General features: G+C 38.1%; 1 protein-coding gene across 2 annotated transcripts in view; it reads left to right on the top strand.

The window, feature by feature from the left end:
• suclg2 (succinate-CoA ligase GDP-forming subunit beta) overlaps positions 1-22558 on the top strand; it is an 81220-nt gene that overhangs the window by 4793 nt on the left and 53869 nt on the right. Inside the window, exons 2-3 of one of the 2 annotated variants that reach the window (XM_077574167.1) lie at positions 15721-15901; positions 16058-16205. In XM_077574167.1, coding sequence (XP_077430293.1) covers positions 16124-16205 — 82 coding nt within the window. In that variant the 5' untranslated portion in view covers positions 15721-15901; positions 16058-16123. The remainder of the gene's footprint in view (positions 1-15720; positions 15902-16057; positions 16206-22558) is intronic. The other variant, XM_077574166.1, reaches the window with a different exon arrangement.

Below are 22558 nucleotides of genomic sequence, written 5' to 3'. Positions count from 1 at the left end.
CAGTGTGAATGTACTCATAAATGGTTGTCAGTTTCTATATGTACGCCCTGTGATTGGTTGCTGTGTTGAGGATTGTGGTAAATTTGGGTGTGTTTGGAATGCAGATCAGTTCAGATTTTTCCTCAATATGCATGTGTCGGTTTTTTTGTTTGTTTTCATTCAATGTGAATAGTACAATTACATTTTTTTACAAGAGCCAGGCCTCTTCTGTATGTGGATATAAATCGGATATGTATCGGATATGACTGCAGTCTGGATACTCGGTTTGCTATCATCCAACATTTGCGAACACAAAAGATGCCACACATGACAATTACATCACAATTGTTCTAAAAAAAAAAAAAAAAAAAAAAAAAAAACAGGAGCAAAAAGCAATGGTAGTTGGATGAGCAGAAAACAGTCGGTGGTGAAACGGTGATGCTTATAAACAGGTATTTGAGGTGTATATGGGTAACACTGCAGCTGTAATCTCTTATTTGCATAGCCAATTAAGAGATTACTGCCAATCACAAAATGTGTACAAATTGCAAAATATTGGCCGATCCAAGAGATGGTGTAAAATCTAATGAAAACACTAAATTCTATATTATTTGTCATTCACTGCCCAATCTTACTTGAAATACGAGGAATTTGAAGTTCCATGTTTTATGCTTTATTATTCCACTGCATTTAGTGATATTTTAGGTTTCTGCCATGGTATAATGTCGGTGTCAGTATCTGTGCTGCTTATTTTATGCTGGTATAGTATCGAAAGCAGAACATTGATATTGTGACAACACTGTTTAATTCCCTTTTGCACATTGTCCTGGATGTTGCATTGTTTGGTTTTTCAGAGGCAACTCATAGGCTAATTTATACACACTGGTCTACCCCAGGTCTGATGAGATTAACATCCTTATTACTTGTCATGTATTGACCTTAACCCCTTTGAAATGACACTGTCTAATTGGTAATGAAAAATGGATGCAGAGTTAATTAACCAGAATGCTCCTACAGGGGCTTTTTCAAATGCCTCAAGAAATTAACAGATTGCAAGTTCACTAATTCCAAGTAATTGATTTGTTCCCATTCACGTTATGAACTCTTGTATTTTCCCTGACCATTTAGCAAACCATGTGGGACGAAATTAAAGGGAACTCAATCGTGTTCACCTCCATGAGCACAGACCTCAAACAACACGGACCGAGAAACATGAAAATCATTGGCATATCTACTGCGGTCGACCGTTGTTCTGCTCATGAGGTGGCAGTTTGCTTCCCTTTTATGACTCATGAACAGGGTTGGGAGGATTACTTTTAAAATATATTCCATTACAGTTACAAGTCAACTGCTAAAAAATGTAGTTAGTAACGTAATCCAAGTACTATAATATTAAAGTAATGTAACTTCATTACTCTGGATTACTTTTGGATTTTTAAATCACCACAATATATATTCTATACAATGTGCCCCTGATATTTGCGGATGATAGGGACCTGGGCAGCCTACAAATAGCAACAATCCTTGTGTAATTAAAAAGCATGTAGGCGATTGATTGAAGGCCATATGCTGTTTTCGAACTGTAACTGAAAGCAACCTCACAGACAGACAGAAAGACAGATAGATAGTCATCCAATAAGGATGACAATGCGTGACATCAACTGCAAAATTAACATTTATTACAATCACAAGTTTAGCCGTGTATATATTGTGCATGATGTTTAAATAGTAAATTGGTGAGGGGAAGATTTGCTTCGAAGTTTTAACTCGCATTATAGTTGTAGGCCAGCGGGCTAGCAAAAAGCTGCAGCGCCTAGCATGCCGCTGGACTCTCAGCTCAAACTTTCGCTCCTTCAGCAAGCCGAGTAAGTTCCAAACAGTGAATACCGGTCGCCATTCCCTCCTCCCGTTTGTGTATCTTTTTCAAACTGCCCGCCTGTGGATGACACGACTAGTCAGTTTGTCCCCATCTCCCCGACATGTACACTAGGTCGGGTAGCAGCGGTCGCTCTCGTGCATGAGCTCTCTCTCTCTCTCTCTCTCACACTCTCGCTCTCTTGCACTCTCTCTCTCTCTCACCCTCTCGCCCTCTCTGTCTCTCTCTCTCTAACTGTAACGGAATACAGTTACATTTTTGGGGGAATCTGTTTGCGTAACAGCGGGACATGTATTCTGTTACTCCCCAAGCCTGTTAATGAATATAGGTTGTGTTGAAATTAGCTGTTAGAGAGGTGATACATAAAATAAAATGGAGGCAAAGATCCAGAGTTGATGCGGATTTTCCGCATAAACTAACAAGAGTTAATAATTGGCCTGTTTCCACTTAAAGTCAGTCATGTAGCAATTGTGTGCCTTATGGGGCATTAATGTGCTAAACAGAAAATCATCGAACTCGAATTTATCTAATTAAATAAATTAGTGTTGATGGCTGATGTTCCTTTATGTGTACTGTATTCTTTTTGCATCGCTATATATTAAATCTTAGTAAAATCTCAAACCGCTATATTATATGCTTTTTACTGAATAAAACCTAAAAGCATTATAAAAACCCAATTCCCAAAAAGTTGGGACACTATACAAATTGTGAATAAAAACTGAATGCAATTATGTGAAAGTGCTAATTTTTTATTCAGAATAGAACATAGAGAACAGGTCAAAAGTTTAAACTGAGAAAATGTATCATTTTAAGGGAAAACTATGTTGATTTTAAATTCCATGGTGTCAACAAATCTCAAAAAAGTCATTTTCACCACTATGAGGCATCCCCTCTTCTTCTTACAACAATCTGCAAATGTCTGGGGACTGAGGAGACAAGTTTCTCAAGTTTAGAAAGAGGAATGCTGTCCCATTCTTGTCTAACTGTTCAACTGTCTTGGGTTTTCTCTGTTGCACCTTCCCCTTTATGATGCGCCAAATGTGCTCTATAAGTGAAAGAAGTGGACTGCAGGCTGGCCATTTCAATACCCTGATCCTTTTCCTACGCAGCCATGATGTTGTAAAGTGATGATACCTGGATGGGAGCATATGTTGTTCTCCAATCTGAATATACGTTTCTGCATTGACGATGCCTTTCCAGATGTGGAAGCTGCCCATGCCACACGCACTCATGGAACCCTATACCATCACAGATGCAGGCTTATAAATTGAGTGCTGATAATAACTTGGGTTGTCCTTGTCCTCTTTAGTCAGTATGATATAGCGCCCCATAGCGCCCCAGTTTTCCACAAAGAACTTCGAATTGTGATTCGTCTGACCACAAAACAGGTTTCCACTTTGCCACACTCCATTTGAAATAACCCCTGGCCCAGAGAAACGCATGCGCTTCTTGGTCTGCTTTAGAAATTGCTTCTTCTTCGTACTGTCGAGTTTCATCTGGCAACGGCGGCTGGCACGGTGGATTGTGTTCACCCACAATGTTTTCTGGTAGTACTGCTGAGCCCTTTCTGTGATTTCCCTTACAGTAAGCATTCCTGTTTGTGGTGCAGTGCCGATTAAGGGCCCGAAGATCTTGGGCATCCAGTATGATTTTTCGGCCTTGACCCTTAAACAACAGAGATTGTTCCAGATTCTCTGAATCTTTGGATGATGTTGTGCACTGTAGTAGATGATGATTACTTCAACCTTTTTGCAATGTTTCACTGGTAAACACCTTTTTGATATTTCTCCACTATCTTTCTGCGCAACATTGGAAGAATTGGTGATTCTCTACCCATATTCGCTTCTGAGAGACACTGCCACTCCGAGAAGCTCTTGTTATACTCCAATCAACTTCCAGCTGTTTTTTTATTTTTATAAGTGCAATTGACTTTTCCAGCCTCTTATTGCTACCTGTCCCAACTTTTTTTGAGATTTGTTGGCACCATGAAATTTACAATCACATATTTTTCCCTTAAAATGATACATTTTCTCAGTTTAAAATTTTGACCTGTCATCTACTGTATGTTGTATTCTGAACAAAATTGAGAAATTTGGCACATAATTGCATTCAGTTTTTATTCACAATTTGTATAGTGTCCCACTTTTTTTGGAAGTGGGTTTGTATATTCCTTGATAGGGTTGGAAGGGTTACTTTTAAAATGTGTTCCATTACAGTTACAAGTTACCTGCTAAAAAATGTAGTTAGTAACGTAATCCAAGTATCATAATATTAAAGTAATGTAACTTGATTACTTTTGGAATACTCCAATACCGAGTATGCTCATGAAGACAAAAATAAATAAATAAATATCACCACAATATATAATTCTATACAATGTGCCCCTGCTATTTGCGGGTGATGGGGACCCGAGCAGCAAATACAGTAGCAAAAATCCTTGTGTAATTGACATCCATTAAAAAGCATGTAGGCTATAGATAGGTTGATTGATTGATTGAAGTCCATATGCTGTTTTCAAACTCACAGTTTGGATGGATGGATGGATGGATGGACAGACGGATGGATGGATGGATAGATGGATATAGTAATCCAATGAGGTAAAGTAAAGCTTTGCTTGCGTTTATACTTTTCCCCATGGTAGCTCATTTAACCTAACCTCGCCAGCCAGATTGATAATTCAGATTTACTCGAGGGAGTTCTTCACAGTTTAATTATAATAATGCATCAGATTTATATAGCTCTTTTCTAGACATTCAAAGATGCTTTACAATGAAATGGATACATTATTCATGCACTCACACGTTCACACTGTGGTGGCGGTTAGCTACTTAAGTAGCTACTTAAGTAGTTTGTTTCCCCCCGCCATCACCACTTATTGGTTTCGTCCTGCCTAAACAACACCTGATTGGTCCGATCAAAAAAAGATCGGCTGCAAACGTATCTGCGTGAGTGGTACAAGATGTATTCTCTGGAGTTTGTGAACTCACAAATACCGCGAGAATTCATCTTGTTGGCAAGGTTACATTTCACCCACATGTACGCACTAATAATGAGGATGACGATGCGTGACATCAACTGCAAAATTTACTTTTATCCCAGTCACAAGTTTAGCAGTGTATATGTTGTGTATGATGTTTAAATAGTGAATTGGTAGGATTTGTTTGGAAGGTGTAACTCACATAATGGTTGTAAGCTAGCGGGTTAGCAAGAAGCTGCAGCGCATAGCATGCCGCTGGACTCTCAGCGCAAACTTTCGGTCCTTCAGCAAGCCGAGTAAATTCCAAACAGTGAATACCGGTCGCCGTGAAGCTTTTTTAAACTGCCCGCGTATGGAGGACACGACTAGTCAGTTCCCCACCTCCCCGACATGTACAACCCCAGTAGCAACAGTCAGTTCCCGACATGTACAACCCCAGTAGCAACAGTCAGTTCCCGACATGTACAACCCCAGTAGCAACAGTCAGTTCCCGACATGTACAACCCCAGTAGCAACAGTCAGTTCCCGACATGTACAACCCCAGTAGCAACAGTCAGTTCCCGACATGTACAACCCCAGTAGCAACAGTCAGTTCCCGACATGTACAACCCCAGTAGCAACAGTCAGTTCCCAACCTCCCCGACATGTACAACCCCAGTAGCAACAGTCCCCCTCTCTCACACGCGCACCCGCTCTGACTGTGTGTGTGTGTGTGTGTGTGTCTCTCTCTCGCCCTCGCTCTCTCTTACACTCTCTCATCGTAGAAATTGTAATCCCTCGAAGTAATCCCCATTTTTAATAAATGTACCTGTAATCTAATTCCATGTTTTTTGTCTGTACTGCAACGGAATACAGTTAAAAAAAAAAAACTTTACCCAAGCCTGTACAAAGACCATTAGTTGCACCAGTGAGAGTAAAAAAGGAATAATATCCATTTACTAGGATCTGAATAATGACCCATAGATAAAAGTTATATTTGTATTTTTCTGTGAATGGTAATGTTTCATCATCTCACAATTCTATTTTGTTACAATGCAAATGGGCTGTGATTCAATGGGATTACCCGTTATCAAAGAAAATTGTTTTGGTTTCTTCCTTACTACTCTTAAAACAGCATAACCTGTAGTTAGTTCCATGATGAAATAACTTGAATAACAGAGGAATGACCATTAAGATAACCAACTTCCAAATGATGAAATGTGAAAAGAAAAGTTTTACGTTAGCCAGCTGTTTAAGATTAAAAAGAAGAAGAAGCTGGATTTAATTTGCTGGTCAAATTCTAAAATCAGAGTCCATTTTAAAACACAGGTTTGAGACTGGACACTGGAGTGGTTCACAGCCGAGTGTGAAGGAATGCAGATCAGCACCTCCAAATCTGAGACCATGGTCCTCAGTCAGAATCGGGTGGCGTGCCCTCTCGGGGATACTGACCTAAGTGGAGGAGATCAAGTATCTTAGGGTCCTGTTCACGGGTTAAATCAGGCGGTTGCGGGAGATCGACAGGTGGATTGGCGCAGACGCGGACTCTGTATCGGTCTGTTGTGGTGAAGAAGGCGCTGCAGATCACGATTGACCGGTCGATCTACGTTCCTACTCTCACCAATGGTCACGAGCTGTTGTTCGACTCGTGACATAAAGAACAAGATCCTGGATTCAAGCAGGCGAAGTGAGTTTCCTCCACAGGCTCTCCCTTTGAGATCAGGTGAGAAGCCCGGTAGGGACTCAAGAGTCGAGCTGCTGCTCCTCCACGTTGAGAGGATCCACCTGAGGTGGCTCTGGCATCTGATTAAATTGTCTCCTGGACACGTCACACCGGCAAAAGGCCCAGGGATGACTCGGGACACGGTAGAGAGATTACGTCTCTCGTCTGGCCTTGGGATCCCCCCAGAAGATTTGGAAGAAGTGGTTGGGGAGAGGGAGGGCTGGGCTTCCCTGCTAAAGCTACTGGCCCCGCGACCCAACCCCGGATCGGCGGTAGAAAATGGACTGATGGATGGATGATTGGATGGATTGAAGTTTGAGACTGTTGGCTTTAGATGAGACGCCAGGGGTTTCCTACTTCAATAGAATGTAATATACAAAAGCCACTGTGACCTAACAACGTAGCTTCTATTGTCTTTTCATTGAAATTGAAGAAGTTCAGTACAATATAATTCAAATGTCCCATATACAGTTTTTTTCTTGTATGCACTATGAAAAACTAAGGAATGTAATCTATCCTTACTATGCAATGTTTGTCATTGCACAAAACAGTTTTCCTTTCCTTCTTCACCTTTTAACGTATTGTTCTGTGTCCTTGCCTGTTGAAAACGAAAGCCACCACCAAACCATTAGGGTATAGAGAAAGAGCATCTGTCTGTGATAACCTGTAAATAGTACAGATGAGCAGGAGCATTAGAGCATGGCTTCCTGGATTTAGATCGGGTAGATTTGCTTCCTGGTAGGGTAGGTCTAATCTCTAGCAGACAGGCTTAAGAATAAAAAGTCTGACTGTTGTGTCTCTACAGGTATTTAGGTAATTAGCATCGTTAATAAGCTTGGATCTATGTGCCTAGTCTTATTCAAAGGTGCCATACTTCAGAAAAGATAACAACAAAACTGTTGTGTAAATATTGTATGAAAAAAGTTCTTATAAAATCGATCCAACTACGTACAGTATGGTCTGTCAGCATTTAAATCACTTGGTCATTAGGAATAGGGGCAAACCAGTCAGTCTCCTTTAGGTGGGACAGCAGCACTAGTTTTGTTGCTTTTTAATACAAACATTTGAGAGGCAAAATGTTGAGCCAGAACTTGCGAACCTCATGTTATGGTCTCAAACACAACTTAAGTATCTTCATGGGATTTTGCAAGTGCTTGTGGTCTAGTGAAAATATATTACTTTCTGAATCGTCATTCTTTTTAATGCCTCAGGCAGTAGACATATTGATGTATAACAACGTGTCCAGTTGCGTAGTAACACTGCCATCACTAGATTTATTGCCCAAAAATGACACTGTCTGGCTGATAAATTATCCTCCTCTGATAAAGGCAAGTAAGGTATCCTTGACTTTAATAAAATGTTCCATAACTTTAATATAATGTCTTATCCCCTAAGGCAAGCTCTGTTACAGAATGCAAAGCGCACAGCAACATTTAAAAAAATGCTTGGTGTAGGGTAATGTCCATTGGCTTGGCCCCGACATAATCTTTTGCACTGCAGTTTTATGATCTTATCAACAACAGTAAGTTACATGAATGACATCAAACTGATGTTATGCGTCAAACACACATTTTCCTTACTATGACAGACAATATGTTGGGATTGTCACACCACACATCACCTTCTCTGTTTTGGAACCCTGATTGTTACAACAAACAACACATTCTCAGTTTTGGAACCCTCCAACATGTCCTAATGCTCATTTTAATTATTGAAAAGCCTTAAGCACCTCACTGGTTACAGAAATGCCTATTAACCTTGATAAAGCAGTATTCAAATCTAGTTAGAGCTAACTTTGTCCCTTGCGGGGAGGAAATGTAAATGTGTTCTCTAGCTGAGACAGAACGAGAAGTTGCCCGTTGTTTGAAGATCCTGCAAGCGCTGTTGCAAGCAGAGGGCTCTCCGCCCCTCTGTGTAAAATATTCAGGGCTGAGAGACACCTTTGTTGCCCGTGTTTTCAAACTAATCATGCAGGGCTGGGAAAATGTGGGTATATCATTAAGTTGAAGTTATTGAGCGCAGAAAAAAATGTTAGCAGTGAAAACAGCTTGGCACGTAAATCTGCTTTGCTCTATGACAGACTGTAAAAGTAGAAAGTATATCACACAACTTAACTCACTCTTAATGTAGGGCTCTGTGGTATATACAGTTTATGCGGTAGACTATCAATTTGGGCTACGGTAGAGACTTTGAAAAGAGATTCAAAAGAGAAATCGAACCTTGAGCCTCCTACAGCAAATGTTTTTTGAGTTATGCTCCTTCAAAGTTTGGGTGTCACCCCCACTTTCGGGATCCGGGAATTGTAGAAGAAAACGTTTCCTCCAGGCTTATAAAATGCTGGGGGAAACCATGGGATAGTAAGCCTAGTGTAATATGTACTTCCGGTATTGTGCATAGTGTACAAAGGGTTAATATACATGTTGAATGGAATAAAGTTTTACATTGATATTATCTTTGTTTTAATGGGTATTTAATCTTAGTCTGTTTTACTGCCAGAAACATGAAATTACAGTTAACACAACACTTTGGATTTTTCAGAAAATATGCCATAATAGTACCATATGCAAAGGCTTATTTCCAAGTGAAAATCTCATTCCGAACATCATGTGCCAACATGGCCACACAGGCAATCAGTGGCCTGAAGTAGGGGGTTCAAATGATCATTTCGTCCCTTTGCCATATTTGGAGCCCTCATGTGCCCCCATCTAAGGCCTAAGTGCATTTAAACTCCCTAAATACTTAGTAGGGACCCCAAAAATGATAATAAATTAATTGAAACCCCACCAACACAAAACATTTACAAGATATGGACCCCCAAAATGTCAAAAAATTTACACTATTGTGTTTAAAAGATCGACTTTTAAAGGCTTAATATTTCTAAAAATAATATACCTATACTCTTTGTAAGTGCAGATTCTAGATAGACAGGACCAGAATACATAGACATAGCAATTTACAGGTCCGTACCTACCTTAAAAAAAAAAAAAGTGGGCCTCCAATATGGTCTAAAATGTCTTTTGCAATTCCCGGATCTCAAAAGTGGGCGTGACAACCAAACTTTGAAGAACTATAACTCAAAAACTGATTGAGCTAGGAAGCTCAAATTTCAGATTCTTTCTTTTGGCATCTTAAGACACCAATGTAGTAAAAATCAGGTACATTGAAGAGGTGTCAATGGGGAGGTTCGGGTAATTTGTATGAATTAACCAGGAATGACCCACTCTACAGACTGTGATAATGCGTGTTGATGACATAGTCTTATCTTCCTCAGTGGTAAAACCGCTTCAAACACATCCTAACACAGAGTTTGAGGAGCTTGTGCCTACCAGCAGAGTTTTTTTTCTTTTAATCACCAGCTCTAAGCTAAGAAAAATGGTACATCTATGTTGATCAGTCACCCATTTTGCCTGCTCTATAGTAAAAGATAGATAGATGGATGGATAGATGTATAGATAGATCTCACATTTGAAAAAAATCTACAGTTTTTATGATGCATCATATCATGTAATAGACATTTTAATTCATATCTACACTACTGTTAACTGTATATCATTATATTGAACAACTCTCACCATAACTGTGAAATTTGAGATTTTTGAAAAGTAAATTTACTAACTATAACACTGTAGGAAGTTCAATATTTACATTGAAATTTGGGTAGAATGCATAGACTGAGTTTCAATAATGCAAACGCTGCGGGCCAACAGTTCATAGAGTGAACTGTTGGCCCGCAGCGTTTGCATTATTGAAACATTTTTCTGAACGTCTAATTACTCAACACCGATATGAAAAATTAGTAATTGCACTTTTATCTGGTATACTAGTCATATATCCTGTGCAATGCTGATGCACGATCATGGTGCAGCTGCTCTCAATCTCTCTTAGCACAGCTGTAATGTTGGCAAAATGAGAAGCTTTGCTGATCATAAAAGGGATTTTGCCATCTGTCCACGTTATTAACAAGGCAGACAGCCAGTTTACATATTCACTATAATTTAATAATTTATGCTACAGTACTATCATTGTTTTTTGGGCACATACCAAGCTGACGCACATCCAGCCACTGATCTATCCAGCTATCATTAAATTATCTAGTTGTTTATTTCTCATTTTCCGAAAATTCTATCCATATTTCCATCCCTTTATCAGGGTTTTCCCTGGTTCAAATTGATGCAGAGGTGTTACCATCCTGACTATGCGTCATAACAAAAACAAAACAAAAAAAACCCAATCAATTGTTTTTTTTTATCTATCTATCTATCCTATATTATTTTGGTTTTTGTAACTTCATTAATTGAGTGTTTTTTTAGGTACTATCATCTTTAATATACTTCTCCTTCTCTCTCCTTCTGCTGCTTTGTGAATGGCCGTCAACTCATGTCTTTTTAATGTGTCCACTGTCCAGCCTGTAGTTGGTTGATGATTGTCTAACTAGGGAGGCAGCAATTGACAATTACAATATTACGTCACAAGTCAAAATGGTGGTCTTACTCAGTGAAATTACCCTCTCCGTCTATTGAAAAGCATTGGACTTTGGATCATTGTAATCTGATTTGTGGCGTTCATTTTGATTTCAAAATGTGATGAAATGTCGCTTGACTACTATAACAATCTGCCTGGTTTGTATATTCGCCACAGGCAAAAGCAATACAATTGGTTGTTTGTGTTCAGGAAGGAAGCATTGCGGAAACATCAGAAATGCCTGGATATTCAGAATTGTCAATTACTTTGTGTTGGGGCTGTTAGATATTATTAACATTTAAACTCTTTATTTCATATATTAACCATTGTTATACATTATTAACATTTTAATTCTTTATATTAACCATGTCGAAATGTTTTGTAGATGTGAGGTAGTGTTGAACTCAGTATAATTTGACCTTAAGCTGGAACATATTGTTTAGTCTAAAAAAATTCCTTCTCAGTGTTCTGTGCGAAAACACACATTTGGTCCTTGAGAACAGAATCTGCTTCGAACACACACCCCTGACTCTGCTTGCGCCATCGCTCACGGAAAAGTACCCAGAGAGTATGTTTTGTCTACAAATGAAAGAGAGGCGGTCTGTTTAACTATAAGAAGCCATTTTCCACGCGGAAGAGACACATTCGGCACTCTGAAATTCCACCTGTTACGTGATGTTTGGAGTCTGTCACGATGTCCAGAGATCTCTGTTTTTTAAATAAATCATCTTGCAAAGATGTTTTTTCTTACATTAAATATGTCTTGATATTTTTGGAACACGCAAAGAGGAGGACAAATAAATTTATTCCTCTTGAGGGCACAGAGCTTGTGGCATAGATAAGTGTATGTCTTCCTCAGTATGCCTGAGATGGGTAAATTGATTGAGCCACTGCTTGTCAAAGCCACTGACACTGGTTTTGAGAAGCTCTCGGAAGAGGAATAAAAATTTTTTTTCGATCACGTGCACGCTGGCTTTGCGTTGTTAAGCTCTTAATTGGAAACTGATTCAAGTACTGTACCCTTGCCTCGGCAACTCGTCCTGTCCTGCATTCTGATCCTCGCTATCACCAATCCCTTATGAATTACTTTATAGACCTGACACAAATTTCCACATGTTGTCACCATATACAGCGACATACGGCGCATGTCGTCGTTCAAATCCATTCTATCCGTTTGCAGAATACACGAGTTGTAAGCACGCACACACACACACACACACACACACACACACAAATGCCCAATCCCGGCCAATGAGGGGAAATAGATGTGTATAAAGTAATTGTAACAAGTCTGGGCGTCCGTCTTTCGGAAACAACACTATATGAGCATCTCCTACAAGAATTATTATATTGCTGCAAAATGGAAACATATAGAAATATAGTTTTTTTTCCTGATGAAAGAAGAGACTCTAATCTTTCTTTTAGTAGGTTCCATGTTTTTATAGCAATGGAACACAATATTCTGTGTTCCTTGCAAAATCAGTCAAAATCCAGTAAAACAGCCGAGAGTGAAGGGGGTTGCTTCATTGAAAATGGCTGGGAGTCAATGAGTTAATATTCACATTCATATGCATGAAGTATAATAAAAAGAAGCTTACGGCAAAAAAACGGTAATACGCCATCGGAAACCAAAAGCACATTTAGTGATAATACCTTCGCTTTAAATAAAATTAGTATTTATCCATCCAAACAATTAGTCAACCTTTTTTAATGACAAATACATAATATGTTTAACCTTATTATTTAAAGCCATGAACTTATATAGGAAAAACTTAAAGGCAACAGTAGTGTACTGTGCAGTACAGCTACTTTTCTTATTAAGTGCTTAGAAGGGTTGGCTCAGTAGATGCATAACTTGGCCCCCAAAAAGAAAAAAATATTACTTCTACTTCGCGGAAATTCACCTATCACAGGCGTGGAACATATTACCCGTGAAAAGTGAAGGAACACTGTACATCCATCCTTCCATTCTTTGTCCTTACAAAGGTTGTGGTGCGCTGGAACCTATCCCAGCTGATATTTTGGCCAAGAGGCTGAACTGGTCGCAGGGCAATTACTGACAAACATTCATTCACACTCACAACTATGGACAATTCAGAGTCTTCACTCAAACTCTCACTTATGTTTTTTTGGAATGTGGGAACCGGAAATCGGAGTGCTCGGAGAAAACCAATGCAGGCACAGGAAGAACAAGGCAATGTTTTGTTTTGTTTTTTTAAGAGAGTAGAAATTCTTGAAACTTTTTGTATCTGAAGTCTTACTTACAGTTTCTTGATCCATCCCACTTTCATTAAAATAATTGAACAAGAGGGAAATTCTTCCACACCAAACTCATTTAAACATTTCTTTCCAGTCTTGCTTAAACAGAAAAGGTCCTTCCCCAAGTTGTTTCCGAATATTTGGAGACAGACTTGTCCCCTAGTGCCATGGTATACTACAAAACATGGGTTCCACAAGCTCATATTTAGCTGTTCTCTGCTATTTCTGGGAATCATCAACAGCCAAAAATTATGTCTGTTAGGAAATGTAGCTGTGAAAGACAAATATCGTTTGACAAAAGTTCATTAGATGCATGACTAAATTGATCTGACATTTAAAACTTGTTCCGTAGTACACCAAAGGAATGCCTCTCCACTGCAAAGCTTAGTGGAAATATTACACACACAACCGTCTATAATCAAGTATAACTGCATATTAGAGGTGTGCATCTCTCCACAAAAGACAATTCGATACATGGAATGCAGACAATTCAAGAATGGTTCAATTTTAAAGTAGAATGATTCGATTCATTTCGACTCAGTGGGATTACAATTCAATTCAATATGGAACAGCTCAGTTCTAGAGCGTATGATGCAACAACTTTTTTGTCATTTTACAAAAAAATTGTCAGTACTGTAAATATGTCATTTCCTTCTATGGTATATCTTTCCATTCTCCAATAAAAGATAATTCGATACATAGTTCTATTTATTTCAAAATAGTGATTTTTCTAAAACTATGTAACTTTGTAAATCAATTTTTTTAAGCCACTATTATCACATTAACAAATCTTTTACAGCAGAACAAGTTCACAAATACCTGCATACTGTACATCTAATTGACCAAGTCAGTTGCAGCTGCCTTTTTTTTTTTTGTGATCAGTGCTGCATGGATTGTTTTGCTGTTGGAGAGAGCAACCCGTTTTTGGCACCATACTGAGCTTTGATGCAACAGGCAATGTTGGCCAAATCCATATGATTGATGAAGTGTGTCCTGTTTCTTTTGTTCACAGTGCATTTTATTCAGTGACATCTGAGTCAATGTCCATCAGCATCAGGCCATGCCTGTCAATGTTCCCTCATTTTGTAATTCTGACTGGCAAAGAAAATAAATCTCCAGTTACACATGCAGCCATGGAAACATTCTTGTTGTGGATGATTTTCCTGGCAGTATATGTTTTTTTCTTGTTTATCAACTTTAAGTGGTGTATAAATAAACAAGGTTGTGTAAACATTACACTGATATAATTTGAAAGAAACACATTGTATGAAAATTCATGATTAGGTAATCATAGGCCTATCATATCTCACCTACTCCAAACTATCATCAACCCCTCTATGCCTATTCAGCCTTACACATTCAACTCTTTATTCTTGGACACTATTTGTTAATATTGTTGTTTTTTTTAATAAAAAAGTCCTTGTAAATATGTGCAATTCAGACCTCTTGCATTTTTATTATGCTGCATCCACATCTCCACACCTCTGCTGAATTGCATCTTTGTGCAGAGTCAAACCATGAATAAGCATCTCTCTTATGTATTTATCTTATTTAGTTGTTTTATTTTTATTTTCCTGCCACTTACTGGGTTATCCTGGGACATCAGGCATCATATTTCATATATCATGTGGAAATGTGGGTATGTTACAATAAATAAATAAAAATTATCCTTGAAAACTGCTCCTTCTGTCAATGCGTTGACATCATAGGGGCAGTGTGGTGCAGCATATGCATGGAGTACACACACACACTTAAATTAAGAGTAAAAGGAAAAAGGTTGCGATATTGAGCTTTATTAATTAACTCATTTTGTGCAGATTGGGAATACATGCCTTTCAGTATTACTATATTACCTGTCTGCAATGTGCAATTGATTCTAATATTGTTACAAAAAAAGAAAAGAAAAAGGTTATCATTTTGGCCAGAGTTGTGCAAACCTAGGCTGTTGTTTGTCGTAATAACGTGTTGGGATCAGCAACAGGCTTAATTGTATTTTCAGATGTATTTTATTTTTCTCTTGTATATTTGGTATATTATGTAATGTGTTGATGCTGACGAGGGCATTTATTGTTGTCTTCTGCAAACGTGACAATGCTGATAGAGACATGCCAGGCGCGCTAAAAATGCAAGACAAAACAAAACAAAAAAAGGGAATGGGAGGGCTCAGTACACAGCCCTGTGGAACATTAGTGTTTAGTATGAGGGTTGAGAAAGTGTGGTTATATATAACCTGACAGATTTTGGCCTGTTTATAAATCCATGTTTATTTTGTCACTTGAATCTCGCTATAAATGATTTAATTTTAATTGATGAAGAGCTACACATAGTAGAAAGTCAATTACATATTTGCCAGGACTTGGCTTACATTCCTTGTTTCCATTCACACACAGCAGCACTATAGGGAATCTTGACTCCAACATGCCTTTGTCTCTCCATCACATTTAAAATTCAATCTCTTTTTAATAGCAACAGCAGCCGGAGCTGACAGGGCCTGTGTCTGCTGATGGTGCAAATAGCTCAAGAGCTGTCCTGGTGCTCAACCTGACTTAACGCCTCATTACTGGAAAAGGAGAACGAGAGATGTTTGGAGGTAGCAGACAAGACAGAGTCAGGGAGTCGAGAGAGGATGTAGTCTGTGCAAATCTCAGTAAGACACGTGTATTGTGATAGACCTTTTCTGACACACAAGAGGAGAAATGTTCCCATTGGATATTGTGTAGATTTGAGACTGTATTTGGACTATTTTAACTACATTAGGCTTAAGCTCACTGTCTCATCCTGACATCTTGTTTTCCTTTACCAGCTTCAATGCAACTGGTTGAGCCCTAAAAGATGGCTCAATCTTCAAGAATACCAGAGCAAAAAGTTGATGCAAGAGTGTGGCGTGGCTGTTCAACGCTTCTTTGTAGCCGACACGGCCTCTGAGGCCTTAGAGGCTGCAAAGAGACTCGGTGAGTAGAAGAATCACACGTGCACACACAAATTATGTAGGACTGGAAATCAGTGATTAGGTACTAGATTGCTACTTTATCACTATGTCTGTATTTACAAAATACTTACATTTGTATTAAATGTTGCATTTATACTTTTATATTTTCTGTAGATTCTATTATATTCTATTAAAAAGCACCTGTTCAAATGTCTAACTAAACGTAATTTCAAACACAACTTGTTTAAAACTGCCTACCCAACTTAATGTCATTATACTCTGCCCCGCATCCCCACCACTTTTTTTCCCCCGTATGTATTTCTTAGATCTGTTGTATTTATCAACAAATGCAAAAAAATTATATCATCCTTCACCCTCAAAATGTCATATCACAGGCAAAATGATCTTCTCTTTTTTTTATTTTTTGCTGTTGTTAATCCTGCCTCAGGACAGGAAAAATACATTTATCTTAAAATAATGTGTGCCGCTTAAGATGAAGATTTGTATTTTGTCACGGCTGTAAAATGCTATGTAATCTTACTATACACATTGAAACTCTACTGTATAATACAGCGGCACTCTTATTTACATTGCATGCTCTTTGGCTGTGCTGCAAGACGTTGTGATTAATAAGAGATGACGTTTTATCAAGATTAATCATGTCTTCCAAATTTCTGCTAATGCATCGAAGCCTGTTTTGTTGTTGTTTCTTCATCATGGCACTCAACCGATTTTTATTTTATTGTTATTTTTTAAAGCCTCATGTTCAGTTTTTCACACATTTCATGTTTTTTTCCCCCTTCTTCATCTAATTTATTTTAACCCTTGTTGCAATTTGTATCATTCCCCCTGCATGCTTATGCCATGCCATGCTGAAAAGTGACAAGATAGTTGAATTATTTTATCACAATAGTTTGACAAATACATTTGACTAAAATCCAACAAAACCCAAAACAAATTTGTATGCACTCACACAAACATGCATCTACCAACTTCTCTGTTTGTCTCTCTGCCCACTCACCACATTACCAGACACGTATATCACCATCTTTAGGGTGTTTTTTTTGTGTTGGTCCCTTCTAGCTACTGCTCTGTGGATCCAGGATTGTGGTTAACAAGTGTGGTACCGAAACACTTCAGAAATTGGAGGCTTTCGAGGTCCTCATTAAATGTGCGTGTTTACTGACTTGGCGGCACAAGATGCATTTTGAGGTATTTTTCTTGGTAGGATTAAGCAGAGATTGTGTGGCATTTGGATGAGGACAAAGTATAAAATAGTTTAAATTAACTTAATTTAAACTTTTTTCTTTTTCTTTTTAACCCTATTACGCCCCTGCTCGAGCACATTTTGTATCATTATATCTCATTGAGAGGGTTAACTTAATTTATCCTGGCTATTGGCTGATTTTTGTGTGCTTGGGCACTGAAACTGATCCTGGTTGATTTCACGTGAATTTGTGCTTGTTTGGTTATATCAACCCAAATCAGTCCATACCAGAAAAAGTCCCAACTTTGGTACCCATCCCGACACATAACACATGGAGAATTTGCAAACTCGACACAGAAAGGTCCGGACCGAAAGTTTAAACCCGTAACATTTGAGTCCAAGCCAGACGTGCAAACTACATGCACCACTTTACTGATAACTAATGTAAAGTTTATTTCCAACCGCTTCCCTTGATCAGTGTGATAACACAAGATCTGAATTTTATCCCTGCGTGTGACTTGTCAAAAGCAGAAAACAAATTTCACTGTACATTGGACATGATACAAGTTAAATGCCTTTAAAAAAATAATTAAAGGCTTTCCATTGCACCTTTCAAAACATAAAAAGTAGAATACTTCACGATCCATTGACTCCCACTGACTTTAATGACAATTCATCAGATTGACAGGGGGTTGGCTGATTGTTTTAATTTTTATCGACCCATACTTGGAGACGCGTGCAGGAACTATCAGGAAGTCAAAGCTTTTGTAATGCATACCCCTCAGGGCCTCAAAGAAAGCAGGCACAGTTTTAGCCTTCTGTCAGTCAAAAGTTAATTGCCCAGAACCATTACTAAAACGTAGGTGAAGTATAAACAGTGTGAACTTTTGTACTTTTCAGATGTACCTCTATTTTGAAAACATCTAAATATCTGTAATATTCTATAATAAAAATGTTATTTCCTGTTAATTTTGTTTGTTGATACTTATGCTTTGTCATTAATTAACAACTTGGAAAGGGAGGTTTTAGCGACTGCACAATTTCACAAAAACAACCAGCTCTTCAGTCAGTTCGAGGTTGTTTATGCTGTCACTAACACTTGCAGTACAGTATTTTATGGTCTCTCTTTACAGCTCTCAAAATCTATTTAAATCTTGTTAGATTAGATAATGGGGTGGGAATCTTTCACTGTCTCATGATTTGATTCCATTCAGATTTTTGGGTCTGCGATTCGATTCAGAATAGATTCTTGATTCCAAACGATTTGATTGACAATGGATGGATATATATATATATATATATATATATATATATATATATATATATATATATATATATAATTTTATTTTTTTTAATTTTATTTTTTATATAGCTTTTATAGCATGAATAAATGAATAACATCGATTTTGTGACATTTTATATCAATTCTGAATCATAAATGAGAATCGTGATTCTTATGTGAATCGATTTCTTTACACACCTCTATTAAATAACATTTATCTCACAATGGGGACTTTTGAATCTTTTCAGCGGCAGAGTGGACACAGGAAATAGAAAAAGAAAACAACAATACATAGTATGCAATAGAAATGTGTGTTTTAATGACGTGTCATACATGTGACACCTGTTATACAATAAAATCCTCATCGTTCATATTGTTGTTTACCTTGCTGCTACTGAGGAAATTCTGTAATTTCTTTTCCTTCACTTAATAATACTTTTGCTGGATAAATAGTAGTCATTAGATATGTGCATATGAATGTATTTATTTTAATTATTTGCACTTAACTGGATTACTTAAAAAGTGGTTTTACTACCAGATATTTTCCATGGTGTTTACTATTTTCTTGGCCACTAGATATTTGTGTTTTACTGCTTTTAATCTTTTCTTCCATTTAATTGTGTAGTCTATATAAAGTATGTATTTTATAAATAAATGGGTAAAAGAACACCTAAAATTCAGTTAAATTCATGTAATTTTAAGGAAAAAATATTTATTAAAATTACCTACAGTGTATTGGGACATAACATTTTGTGCATATTGCACAGTTCTAGCATCCAAGGAGCAGGCGGAAAATGCACCCATTTAATGTGCTCATTAAGCATGTTAACAAATATTTATGAACCTGTACAAAGTGTAAAGGGAAAAGAGGTTCATGCAGTGCCTCATAAAACAACCAGTCCGGTGATAGTGCTGTTTGATACGTATATGGAAAGAGCAGCAGGATTTCCTCCTGAAAGTCCCTCTGCTTCATCTAATTGGGAATAGATCTAACGTTCCCCATGATAAAATAGGGGAGGACAGGTTGATATCTTCTCCTCCTTGCTTGACGTTTTGTCCCGGCACGACACCACATTCTGTTGCTCAACTTGGCGCACAGAGAATGTCTATTTACGCTCTTTTGATCCCGACTATAAACAAAGGAGGCATGGATCTTACCCAGTACAAACTGTGCATCCATGTCCATGAAACAGAATTAAAACACAGAGACTCAAAAATATAAAAATCAACGAGCTAAAAAGACGAGAAAAGCATTACAGTAAGCCGCAGCTAATGAAACAGTTTGACACTGTTGCAGCACTGTTAATTTAAGGCACAACTTGTGTTCAGTGGTCTATCTTCAACATACTCTGTTACTATGTCCTCAAGTCATTTATTTTTTCTTCTTTAATGAATTAAAAATGATTATACTGATTATAGCCAGTGTTTGTTGAATGGCTCTGACAGCAGTTTTACCCTCTAAATAGTATAATTGTTGTTTTCGCATGCAAAACCTAATTTTGTGTAGAGAATCAGCACTATTTATGGTTTCATTAATCAATGAAATAGGACACACATATCTAACAAAACACACACGTTTTTTTTTCAATTGACTCGACTATTTTCATCTCTATTTCGTCTAATCTTGGCGTCGCGTCAATATAAACTCGTACACGTCTAGTCATGATTTAGTCAACAAAAAGCTGTGTTTTGCTCATCACCATCAATGATGGTGTCAATGAAATCATTTTTTTCATTGACAAAAACAACACTGTATCAGGCCATCAATAATCAGTAAAAATATTTATTGTTAAGTGTTAAACAAATATAACAATGAATTTAAAAAAAAAAAAATCACAAAAGTGTGGAGGATGCAAAATCAGTTCTTTTGAGACCATACAACAAATGACAATCAATGTAGCTCTAAATGGTTAGAGTTACTGAGAGTTTAAAAGGATGTGGTTTGCCGTCAAAGTGAGAGTGAGTAGAACAAAAAAGCGCTCATATTTTGGGAAATGTATTCATAACTCTGCTTCGCTGTATCAGTGTACACTACACAATTTACGGCAGGCGACCAGAACGCGCCAATTCAAACTAATAAGGCTTCATCCATCCATCCATTTTCGGAACCGCTTATTCCTCACAGGGGTCGCAGGGGTACTGAAGCCTATCCCAGCTGGCTTCAGGCAGTAGGCGTGGTACATCCTGAACTGGTTGCCAGCCAATCGCAGTAATAAGGCTTTAAACGGGCTTAATTCATACAGTGTACGCCGAGCCTAAGCGGAATATAAATATACGCCAATCAAATATGGTGAAAGTAAGGCATATAGTTGACTGGACCTCGTGTCAGTCAATAAACCATCCTTTTGTTGCTCCAACTGTCCCCTCTGAAGTCGCCTTGTGCTCCTTAACACTTCAAGCGCCTTTTTCAAATTACTTTCATCTTTTCGTTTCAGAAAATAAGGCAGTGTCTCTGGTGAAAAGTGCTGACAGTAGCATTTAATGCTCAGTAGAGTTGGCTTAACCACAGCCCTTTTGCGACCGTCTTTGTTCGAAATGCTGAGGGATAAGACAACCCTCTTATAGCTTTGTGCATCGTGTGTTAGTGTGTGTGTTGTGTCTGTGTGTGTAACTGTGAAGCAGATGGAGACAGCGTTGTCCTCTTCTTGATGGCCTACTAGATAGGGTTAGGAAGGGGTTTTACAAAAAGTACTTAAACTTCAGGAAAATACAGAGCCACAGATGTTGGTGTGCTATTTTTGCCACGATTTTAAGTTTCACAAGTGAATAATGTCAAGCTCCCCTTGATAGTGAGAGTTGGCCTATTCATTTATGGTCATTTTATATGGACGATGGTGGCTGGGGGAAAATGTATTAAAGGCCTTGATGTTCTCGAGTGCATCCCCAACAGTTTTACTTGAATCTATTGAATTAATTTTAAGTACTAAGTGGACTTTAATTTAGTAATACCTGCCTCTATGCTATGTCTGTCTGTCTCTCTCTCTCTCTCTTCCCCCCTCCCTCAGACTCACATCTAGAATTATGCATTATAAACAGGTATGTTAAGTCCATAAAACTCAATTTTGTGCCTATCCTTTTGTGTTGATGAAATAGTAAAGGAACAGCAGTACAGTAGCCTTACCTCACTGCCCTATTTCAAGCCAATTCAGTGTTACATAGGGTGAATAAATTGAGTGCAGTAAGGGAGTGCTGTGCCTCACCAGCACATTCCCTAGAGTCCCTGGATGGACAGAGCAGCTCTTGTTCCTTAAGAGTACTCACCTGTGACAAAGGAAGACAGATGGTTCTGCACTTCTATCCGTTGTGGAAAATATCTGATTAGGATGGAGGGTTTGGGACGCTAGAGATTTAGAATTAAAGTATTACAAACAGTTAACACGGATACAAACACATTTTTAATGGTTAACAAAATATGCAATAAAGCATTCAGATAACACAAGGGCTTACAGAGACTCATGCATGGACAAACACTGTTCACTGGCCTGTCGTTGGACCTGATGTCACAGCATAAATTAGCTTGTTCTTATGTCTCTGTTTCTGAAAAGGCCATGAATTTCTAAATTGTTCTAACTGCTGTAAATAGGCTTTGCAGGGTAAAGCCGCCTGTCTCTCTCAGAGATGATTTTTGTAAGCAGCTTAGTGTTTCCACCTCCTCATTACGCACCCTAACCTATTCACGTTGAGGGTAAGACATGGAATTATTTTAGACACACATCCCCCTCTATTGAATTACCATGATACAAATGTTCCAGCTGAAGTAAACTGGCGGCTATTCCTTGTTTCCATGGTACCTTGCATTCATGTAAGCTACGCAACAATTGATATGAACTAGATTTTACTTAAGTCAATAAAATGGGGAAATGTTACTTGAAATATATTCATATAA

The sequence above is a fragment of the Vanacampus margaritifer genome, chromosome 8 (assembly GCF_051991255.1).
Source record: "Vanacampus margaritifer isolate UIUO_Vmar chromosome 8, RoL_Vmar_1.0, whole genome shotgun sequence".
NCBI lineage: Eukaryota > Metazoa > Chordata > Actinopteri > Syngnathiformes > Syngnathidae > Vanacampus > Vanacampus margaritifer.
The sequence above is the reverse complement of the archived record's forward strand: the minus strand, read 5'-3'. Positions and strand labels throughout refer to the sequence as shown.